This window comes from Lampris incognitus, chromosome 19 (assembly GCF_029633865.1).
Source record: "Lampris incognitus isolate fLamInc1 chromosome 19, fLamInc1.hap2, whole genome shotgun sequence".
Lineage (NCBI taxonomy): Eukaryota > Metazoa > Chordata > Actinopteri > Lampriformes > Lampridae > Lampris > Lampris incognitus.
Genome location: NC_079229.1, coordinates 33,857,583 through 33,868,356, shown reverse-complemented (window position 1 = coordinate 33,868,356; position 10,774 = coordinate 33,857,583). Strand labels below are relative to the sequence as shown.

At 43.3% G+C, this 10,774-nt stretch overlaps 1 protein-coding gene across 1 annotated transcript; it reads left to right on the top strand.

Annotated features, from left to right (window-relative positions):
• The first annotated feature begins 2,682 nt into the window (after positions 1-2,682).
• On the top strand, positions 2,683-8,273 carry rgs9bp (regulator of G protein signaling 9 binding protein). The gene is made up of 3 exons (XM_056299914.1): positions 2,683-2,778; positions 5,818-6,124; positions 7,897-8,273. Exons 1-3 carry the CDS (start codon positions 2,683-2,685, stop codon positions 8,271-8,273), a joined length of 780 nt encoding a protein of 259 aa, XP_056155889.1.
• Positions 8,274-10,774: the final 2,501 nt, after the last annotated feature.

Here is a 10,774-nt window from a genome sequence, read left to right as displayed (position 1 = left end):
TACTACTTCATATAACCGTGTGCTGCTATATGATTACTATGATCTACTGCCACTAACGTGATGTCTACCACTAACGTGATGCCAGTTGGAATTTGTCTGCTAACGCTAACTGTTGGCAGTCTTGCAGCGTTAAGTCGCTTTTATGCGTCCACCAAACGATGAAATGTAAATATAAATGCAGCCTACAGTGAAGGCTGCGCAACAGCGGTTGCCTGCCGGCGTCAGGGCGGTTTGAACACGTGTGTTAGTTAAGCTAACCTTCGCCTCTCCCGCCGGCGTCAGGGCGGTTTGAACACGTGTGTTAGTTAAGCTAACCTTCGCCTCTCCCGCCAGCGTCAGGGCGGTTTGAACACGTGTGTTAGTTAAGCTAACCTTCGCCTCTCCCGCCAGCCTTGCTGTGTTAGCAACGCTAGCTAAACCCCGCCGATAGAGACCCTGCTCAGATTAAAAGCGGGAAAATTAAATTAAAAAAGACCCACCGAAAATAAGAAGAACATCAATTCGTGTCCAGCTGAAAAGAAATGTCTCGTTTACAGTAATTTTCCCCGGGCAACGACACACGAAGACGGAAAAAAAACATACGCGGTCAACGCGCCGCATTAACCGACGCTCGATTTTGACCAGTCAATCAAACTCAATGTGTCGCGCGAGTGCGTTCCTTCCGTTAAACTTCCGGGTTTGTTCCGTTACGATTTTCACTTTTTACCGTTTCTTTTTTTCCATCAACAGGGTTTCGTTTTATCTCGTACATTTAACCACGGCCATTTTCGTTGACTTACATGTGTTATATTGACGCGTATTGTAGTGAATTCGGGGGAAAACGCAACCACCGGAAGTGCCGCGGCCGGGAAGCGAACCCGCACCGCCCGCACCGCAGGCGGCATCGCTAACCGCTAGACTACAGGGTCGGACCCGCCAATTAGCGTGTCTTCTAATACATCCACGTTACAGTATAAACACAAAACGAAAACTCAAAACCGAACAGCCTAGCTCAGCAGTGGCTAGCCATGTGCCAAGGAGAGGGCCGTGTGTATGCAGGTTTTCTCTCCAACCCCACTCCATCACCTGGTGGGGGGGTCCAGCTGGAATCAGAACTTGCATACACGTGGCTAGCCACCCCTGGTCTAGCTATTCAACATGGTTGAAAAGATGCTTACCGACCCATGCCACTGACCTTTAACCTCTGGGCTTCCTGTCTAAAGGCCTCTAACTAACAATTTAAGAGCTTAAGGAACATAGATATCAAATCATCAGTACAGCCACACAGAAACATAAATATTAATAGCATGACAATAAATATAATCCATAAACATGTCAAAGTCACATTACTAAATTTATTGGAAAATGGCTCCAACAATTCAACTGGCCTCTTCATAAAATCCCTTCCTTATTTGCAGCTTTTAAAGATAAAATGTTATCGCGTGCGTCTCGTGGTTTGCAGTGTAGAAACCTTTGTTCTACGTACATTACTCTCCCCAGAAGTCACTGTGAACCTTGTATGAAACTGGTCAAAGGAGGCCATCCATTATCTGGAGCCCGGAGCAAAGTGCAGCACAAAAGACCCTGATATTACAAAGATGTGCAGAATCCCAGTCCACTAAGTGCATCACTATTCACTGTCTAATTTGCTTATTAGTCTATATTTACTCGCCATCATAGAAATCCTTCTTGCTTTGATGCTAAATTTAATAATTTGCTTATTAGTCTATATTTACTCGCCATCATAGAAATCTGTCTTGCTTTGATGCTAAATCGTTGTTGTCCAAGGAAAATGGTGTGAAGTTGTGAGGATCAATTCATTAAAGTTCTTTGTTATAATACCAAAGGGCAATCTGGTTGCAGCATAAAACCGTAACACCGAAAATACAGGTAACATAAGGACATAAAATGAAGGAAATGTCGCTGTAGAGAGACAAAAACTGTGTACATGTTCTACATGTTCATGTACATATTCTACATATGTTCCTCAAAGGTCTCTGTTAATCAGTTTGATTGCAGTGGGAATATCAATTGCACTTCAATCTCGGCGGCCTCTAACATAAACCAGATGGGAGAACATAAAACTCAGTGTACATTGGATTTGGATGATGTAAGCTTTCTACAAGACTTGTCTTTCACACAGACATTGTACCATGTCGCCATGCATAGAAAACGTTGGTATTGGATGTTCGTGATGACTTTTGTAAAGGAGGCGTGTTCGAGGTTGCAGAGCTGCCGCCATCCTCCTGTCAGTAAGTGAGGGGTTGTGGCGGAGGCGGCCAGCTGCTCCTCTATCTTCCCCCGGCTCCCGGTGATAGTTAATGAGATTAGCCCTTCACCCTCGCCTGCGTCAGTGCAAAGGGGTCAATCGCAGGATTAGCTCCGTTGCTTAAGTGTTACATCAATTTATTACACACATTCTTATTTTATCACATTTCTTTAACTTCCCCACATATTTTTTGAGGCGTTTTTTTTTCTTCCTTTGCACATTGAAGCCATGCATATTGGTAAGTGCTGCATAGTTAGTGGATTGGAATGTTACAGCAAGTCATTCAGCTGGCCCGGCCTCAGGACTGAGTTGGTCACAGCAGTGGGACATTGAATGAAGCATCCTTGAAGAGAGGAAGAGGAGAAGGGGCACCCGGAAAAGTCTGACCCTCACCCCATCCACCCCACCCCACCCCACCCGGACAAGTCACCCTCATGCCACTTGTAAACAACAAAGTGGGTGATGATGCCACAGCCGGCACAGATAAGGCTTTAGCTGATGGAAAGCTTCTGGTGGATTCCTTGATAAAGGTGAGTGAACGGGGTTTGTGTTTGAACTGCGGCTGTTTGTGGATCCAGAGGATGCTAATGCACCATTCCCATTGAAAAATTGCTTTTTTTTTGTCATGACAGATTTCTACATGGCTTTTCACGTCATATGTCGCATACTCTCGTATACTGTTGTATAATGTACTGCTTGTAAAGCCCTTCAGGACTACCTTGCGAATTTGGGCTAGTCAAATAAACATGACTTGACTTCTCACAATGTTAAAAAGGACTATGGCTTAAAAAAAACCCAGTGATGGCAAACCTGAGAACCTGAATGTGAATATACAGCCAAGCATTGCATGAACAGTTTTATTCTATAACGCATGCAGTCTGCAAATCTGTATGGAAAGTGTCCGTGCCAGTATACTATTGTTCACAGGAGAATGATTTAATTTTGTGTTACACTAGTGAAAATGGCTTGAAATTTTGCAAAGATTGCGATGCAAAGATTGTCTTTCTGTCTGCTGTTGACATGTTCTCTTGGGATAATATTTCAGATGCTAACTGTGACTATGTTCAAGACAAAGATAACATCATTTTACCCCATGGCTAAAAAAGCACTTTGACTAAGGAAAAAAAAAAAGAAAAAAGATTGTCTTGGTCCAGTGCATTTTTAGGCTCATTCCACGATCATTTCAGGACAATATTTCCAACAAACTACCAACTATTTCTTGTTTCTTTGACATTATTACTAATGTGCAGTTCTTTTTTTAACAAAATGACCAAATAGGAAGTATACCATTTCACGTTGGAGTGCAACACTTAAATGATGCTGTCATCCTTTTCACAAACAGCAAAGCCTGCTGCTGAGTTAAGAATTCATCTCTATCATTTCCAGAACAGAACAAGAAGTCTTCTGCTTACTGAGGTTATTTTATGGCGATTTGAGTTGTCTTGAAATCACGCAGCACAGTTGTTAATTAGATAGATAGATCGATAGATCGATAGATAGAGAGATAAACAAACAGATAGATAGATGGACATACAGCTAGATAGATAGGGGGGAGAGAGAGAGAGAGAGAGAGAGAGAGAGAGAGAGAGAGAGAGAGAGAGAGAGAGATTGCAATGTACATTAGTAATAATGTGAGGATTTCCCTTCTTCTTGGTCTTCTTCTTATGATTATTATTGCTAATATTATCCTTTATCTATCTACAAAAGTAGTGGTCCTGCAGCCACCTCTTTATCAAGCACGACTTGGGAAATCGGATGCTTACATTTCTATTTATGGCAGCACAACACCCAATGGCTTACCTAGAAATAGATCAATGATAATCAGATTATTGATAATATTTTTTCATTTGATCGACACTGTCTAATCCTCCCCACGGTAAGCCCCAAAGGACCTATTAACACATTGTACTACAAGATGACTGCAATCAATGGTTCTGTGTATTGCTGTGCTGAGGTTTTGCTCCAGGTACTTTTAACGTTATAGAATTGACCCCCGTGGATATTGGGGATAATTCCGAGCCAAAGAAAATCATCATATGTCGTACAAATATATTTTTTTGCGAAGGCTAACTGTCACATAGCTGGTTCATAACATATCACACACATGAGCAGTCTCAGCCTGCATCAGAGCATCAAACAGACCGATCACGTTCAACGCTTTCACATACAGGGACCAGACCTGAGTAAATAATGGATTATCCCCCAACTCAGAAGTGACAGAGTGCAAATTAACCTTACCATAGATTCAGATGTGAGTGAGTATCATATTTAATATTATGAGCATCAGCTTCTTTTTTTTTTTGTGTGTCAGAACAGAAGTGCAAATAATGGTGCAGCAAAAGTAACAAGTAACCAAAAATACTTTAACGATAACACACGGCATAGGAATATATTGTGACTGTAGTCGAGGAAACAGAGTTATGTGATGGATAGTGTGGGACGGTGGTGGGATGGTGTTCGGAGGGTCGGTAGCTCATAGAAGGAAGCTGGTTGGGGGACTTGTAGCTCAGTTTAGGCCTTAAGGACGGTCTGTGCACGGTCAGTTTTCTGCACTGTCAAACCAAACTAACGGAAGTGAGATGCATTTGTATTGTACTTTGTAAAAATAAAGTGAAATGTTGTGGGTTTGAGAAATTCGTATGAAGCTAAACAACTTCACAGACTTCACAATTCATCCACTTGAGTTCAATGACCAGTCAGGTATTTCTTGGAGGCACAGTGGGAAAGGATGCAAAACATCAAAAGGATAACTGTTTGAACATAACCAGTCATTTCAGTCATTTTTAAATAAACTAACATATTACTCAGGCAGCACGGTGGCACAGTCATTAGCGCGGTCACCTCACAGTAAGAGGGTCCTGGGTTCGAGCCCCAGGGTCGTCCAACCTTGGAGGGTCGTCCTCTGTGTGGAGTTTGCATGTTCTCCCCGTGTCTGTGTGGGTTTCCTCTGGGTGCTCCGGTTTCCTCCCACAGTCCAAAGACATGTGGATCAGGTGACTCGGCCTTACTAAATTGTCCCTAGGTGTGAATGTGTGTGTGTGTGTGTGTGGGCCCTGTGATGGACTGGCGGCCTGTCCAGAGTATCTGCCCCCCAATGACTGCTGGGATAGCCTCCAGCATCCCGCGACCCTGGTTGGGATAAGCAGCTTGGATAATGGATGGATGGAATGGAATACATTCCACCATCAAATTTTGGAAAAGGTGGTACAAAATAAATTCAGAAGAAGAAAATACTTTAAAAAAAAACATTCTTGTGCTTAGCCTAAACACAGCCTTGGACATTATAGACTAGTAAATATAGTAAATATTCTACTCAGCTATTTGTTTTGTATGCTACGGTACTAATACCAGGGCACAGGTTGCATTAAGGATCTCTTCTGAAAATCCTGTGCCGGCTTCTTTAGGGACATCTCTGCTCTTCTAGGTCCTTGCATGTTAGTTTTCACAAGTCAGTGAAACCCCCAAGTCACATTTTAATTTGTTCAAACTCTGTATGCTGGGTAGAAATGTGAAGCGGTCCGTACTTATTTTTGAAAATGGATTCCGGTTCTTCTTCTGTCTTTATACAGGTGGTGGCATGTTACCAGCACCTGGCCTCATGTGTTGGTGGGTGTACAGACAGCTTGGAGCTGCGGGATGAGTTGAGACAAACACGGGAAAGGGCCCAAAAGTTGGCCATGAGCTGCTGTCAGCATCTGACAACACATCTCCGCGATAAGAGTCTGCCGGAGGCACAGCGGCGGGAGATGGAGCTCCTATGGGTGGCCTTCTCCTCCAGCATGGAGCTCCTGCATGCCGACATGTGTAAAGTCTTCAACATGGGGAACATCTTCTCTCTGGCCAACACTACTCCCTTAGTGCAGACTGGTATTCAAGGTAAGCAAAATCTTGGCTTATGCAACGTCCACGCTGCGTTTCACGAGCCTGTACAACAGACAAATGGGCCAAGGCAATTCACCAGCCAAATAATAAAGGACTTTTAAAACAACATCAAAACTATCATCCACCCAGTCTCTCTACCCATTTAATCCAGCTCAGGTCACACAGGTGGCTGAAGTCTACCCTAGCATGCATTCGGCACCCTGGAAATATTCCCAGTCCATTTCAGGGCACAAACACATACAGTCACTCAGATTCATACCATATGGACACTTTATCAAGCCTTTGGACTGTGGTACAAAACTTATCTGGGACCAGGGAGAGCACGCAAACTCCACACACAGGGTCCGGAACAAAACCCAGGACCCTCATCTTGTGAGGGAAAGTTTCTAACCACCAGTCGGGTCTAAATTAATACTTTTTGTGTAAACTACAATCAGAGACTAAATGCCATCACAAGATGGAGAGTGTGAACTTAACTGTAATTAGGGCATCCTACAGATGGTACGTTTAAGACTTATGTTTAAAGAATTCTAGATCTATTTCTAACATACAGTACCAGTCAAAAGTTTGGACACACCTGACTGAATATGTTTTTCAAAATCTTGAAATCCTTGCTTATTTCTGAATTTCTTTCCAAAATAATTCTAAATTTTAAAAAAATATACATTTTGAAATGACCCCCACACCAGCAAGTTGTTTCATTTAGTACTTGAGTGAAATTTTGAAAAATTAAAGAACATCTCTACTATGAATAAGTGTGTCGCAAACTTTTGACTGGTGCTATAGATAACATATATTAAATATTGCAAATTAGAATCCAAAACGAAAAAGAACATTTTGCTGTTCAGATATTATAGCACATATGAGATCCAGCAAATTAGGGGAGGAAATTATGTTTTGCAGGCTGATTGTACCTACAGGTACAAATAAAGTAACACAAACTAGATTGTTTCTTAGTAATTACCCCCCCCCATCTTTCTCCTTAGTTGACGTCAGGATATGAATACTATCTACAATTGATTCTAAATTATGGTTGTTTTCTCCCCAGTATCAGTGTTGCTTCATTACACTATGCCAAATCATATGTATTAAGTGTAAGCGTGTTGTGGGTGGAGGCTAGCAGATGAGAGGAGAATGTAGCTTCTATTTTATCTGATTAGGATTTACACTCACCAGCTGTGGTAAGCATTGTTGTCAGTTCTACTACATTCTACACAGTCTGGATACATGCACATCCTGTGATGTACCAGCGATTTGTCCAGGGTGTCTTCCTGCCTACCACCCAATGCCAATGCAATGAATGAATACTATATTGCATATCTAAATGTCCCATTGTACAAGCTTAATTTTCCAGACATGCAACAGGAAAGAGGATTATGATCACCTTACAGGTACAAACAACTGAGTGTTGACTGCATACTAGTGGAAATTGAGTCCATAACTGCGAATTATTTGGACAAGAGGTGAAATATATTGAGAAAAAAAGAAATAACCAAAAACTAAGCCCTGAGGAACACCAAAGTCCACAGCAGGATGATTAGATGTACTATCGAAATGAAAGACACAACACAATGGTCTCACAAAGTGATAGATAGGACTTCGATCAAGAAAGAATTCACATGGCAATCAAAGACAAAACTATGATCAGTGGGGTCAAATGCTGCACTAAGATGTAGGTATATAATCAAAGATGGAGATATTGGCTGCTAAACAATTTAAAAAGTGTTTAATGTGATAATAACACATAGTGTTGTCTTTGGCAACAGGGGGAGGCAGTGAAGTGGCGGCGAGGGCGCTCAGTCTGCAGGACCTGAACCAGGCTCAGAATCCGGTGATCCCAGAAAGCCTGGAAACCCAGGAACTTAGCGCCATGGAGCAGGAGATCAGCCGCATGGACGACATGATCAGTGACATGGAAATGAAGGTCAATGTCCTGCGCTGGATGGTGGAGCCCCACGGCCCGCAAACCGCCGACCCACTAAGCAGCACGGACAGCGCTTCTCTGGCTCTGCTCTCTGTAGATGAGGAGCAACCCGGCCACCAGCCTCGATGTCAACGCAGCCAGATCTTTGTGGCATTGTTGCTATGTGTTGTAGTTTTAACAGCAGCAGTACTGTCTGTCTGTGTTGTCCTCTTCTCCTGATTCCTCTTTTCCTCCACACACGGTCTTACACTCACGCCAAAGATAGTTTACCTGAATAAGATGCACCACTCACTATCTCTTCCACTGTTCAGTCACCTGTGAGCACACCTTGCCACAAGAAAGTGCAACCAGCATCTAAAATGAATGGGCAAGATAGGGCTGAGACATGGCTACGTAACTAAAAACGTACTTTTTAAAAAAAAAATTTTTTTCGGATTTCTCCCACTTTAGTGGCCAATCGATCCCTATTTTAGCTCAAACACCCACCCTCGTACTGCATGCGTTCGCCAACTGCATCTCTCCGGCCGGCAGTCTGGAAGGAGACGCCTCCCCACTTGCGTGACAAGGTGAATCCAGGCTGAACCACTGCTTTTTCCCCATGTTTTCCCCACACACACACAGAGACGCATTCATGTGACGAACACAAGCCCACACCGCCCCCCTCCCGAAGACAGCGCTGCCAATTATTGCTGCTTCATCGAGTCCGGCCATAGTCGGATCTGACGAGACCGGGGCGCGAACCCCGGTCCCCAGTGGGCAACTGCATCGACACAAAGCCGATGCTTAGACCGCTACACCACCGCGGACCCCTAAAAACGTACTTTAAATGACTCTACAGTTTCTCTTTTTTTAAGTTCTAGAAGGTGCTATGTTCAAATACTCTCAAGATCCATTAATCAGTAGGACCACATAAGTCTAAATTCATACAATCTTTTTTTAGAAGCCAGCTTCTGTAGCCGTGAGGCTAAACAATGCTGATTGGCCATGTCAGTTGTTCAGGATGCAATGTTGTTCGCTGCTATAATATGACGGTGTATCTGATATCACCGTGTTGGGGTTGTTCCCACGACATCATAATTCATTTTGCTCCAGGGCCATCATTGCAACTGATTGATCACATTGTTGTACTGTTGTGCCTTTGAAACTTGGGCAAAGAAGACAGTTGTGGGATTAGGTTATGGGTTAGCTATTGGTTAAGGTTAGCAATCGGTTAAGGTTAGGGTAAGGTTGTGGTTGAGGTTACGTTAGGTTAGCTTTGGTATTTTTCTGGTCTTTTTTCCCTGCATCACAAAGGCACTACATCGCAACAATGTGATGGGTCCGTTGCAATGATGGTCCTGGACCAACATTAATTATGATGTCGTGGGAACAACACCAACAAGGCAATATCAGATCATGAATATTATGGCATCATGTCACATAGCTAATTAGCAGTTCCAGCCAACAGTCACAATACTTGATATTTGTTCATCTACTTTTATGTCCATGATGTGTTGGTAATAAGAATAAAACAATAGTAGCCATCTCATGACCACCATTTCCCATCAAAATGTTTACTGTAAATCAGCTTCAACAAGCGCGTGTGTGGCATCATGATGTCACACATGCTCCATTTTCAAATGTCAGTTACATTTGGTAAATTTCTATCTCATCAATTATAAATGAATATCTACCATCTTGAGGAAATACAGAGTTAAGATGGTTCCCTAAACTTTCCTAAAGTTAAGATAGTTTGTGATTTCGTGAAATTCATCCATGGATGCCCATTAATTTTACATTTACTTCACAGCGCTCCTAGTGTCCATTTTCAGAGTGGGTGTCTCAGTATTGAGAAGCAATTATGAAATAATGAATTTTGTTGTGAGCATGGTTAACTATATTTCTTATGGGGCGTCTGGGTGGCATAGCGGTCTATTCCATTGCCTACCAACACGGGGCTCGTTGGTTCGAATCCCTGTGTTACCTCCGGCTTGGTCGGGCGTCCCTACAGACACAACTGGCCATGTCTGCGGGTTGGAAGCCGGATAAGGGTATGTTTCTTGGTCGCTGCACTAGTGCCTCCCCTGGTTGGTTGAGGCGCCTGTTCGGGGGAGAGGGGGAACTGGGGAGAATAGCGTGATCCCCCCATGTGCTACGTCCCTCTGATGAAACTCCTCACTGTCAGGTGAAAGGAAGTGGCTGGTGACTCCACATGTATCGGAGGAGGCATGTGGTAGTCTGCAGCCCTCCCCGGATCGGCAGAGGGGGTGGAGCAGTGACCTGGATGGCTCAGAGAGTGGGGCCAATCATCAGAGAGTGGGGGCAATCAGAGTGGGAGAAAAAGGGGGGGGAATCCCCACCCCTCAAAAAATATTACATATATATATACTTTTTATGCTTATGTCATGTGATTGGAAGATGCTTTGGCTTCTACTTGACATGACCTTGTCATGTCCACACACTTCAACAGACAATGGCTCAAAAGAGCTTCTTCCATCACTTTTATTTGTTCAAGTACAGGCCGTGGCCACTGGGCCTACATGCTTTGTGGGTTTTTGCAATCATTGGATATGTGCAATGACAAAAATTATAGTGCTAATTGGGTGCCATTGACACATACTTAATTGATAGGTGCTTTGCAAGCATTGTACATAACCCTTGGCTTTTTTCAGCTTTATTTCCAGCTGCACTGGATTTGTACCCCACCGGGTTCTTACCAGCACCCCCTGCAAGAAACACAT

Excerpts from the sequence above, each read along its gene's own strand:
- rgs9bp (XM_056299914.1), top strand. The coding sequence starts at position 2,683 with ATGCCACTTGTAAACAACAAAGTGGGTGATGATGCCACAGCCGGCACA. Across the intron at positions 2,779-5,817 it reads TGGTGGATTCCTTGATAAAG|GTGGTGGCATGTTACCAGCA; the intron begins GTGAGTGAACGG and ends GTCTTTATACAG. Across the intron at positions 6,125-7,896 it reads AGTGCAGACTGGTATTCAAG|GGGGAGGCAGTGAAGTGGCG; the intron begins GTAAGCAAAATC and ends CTTTGGCAACAG.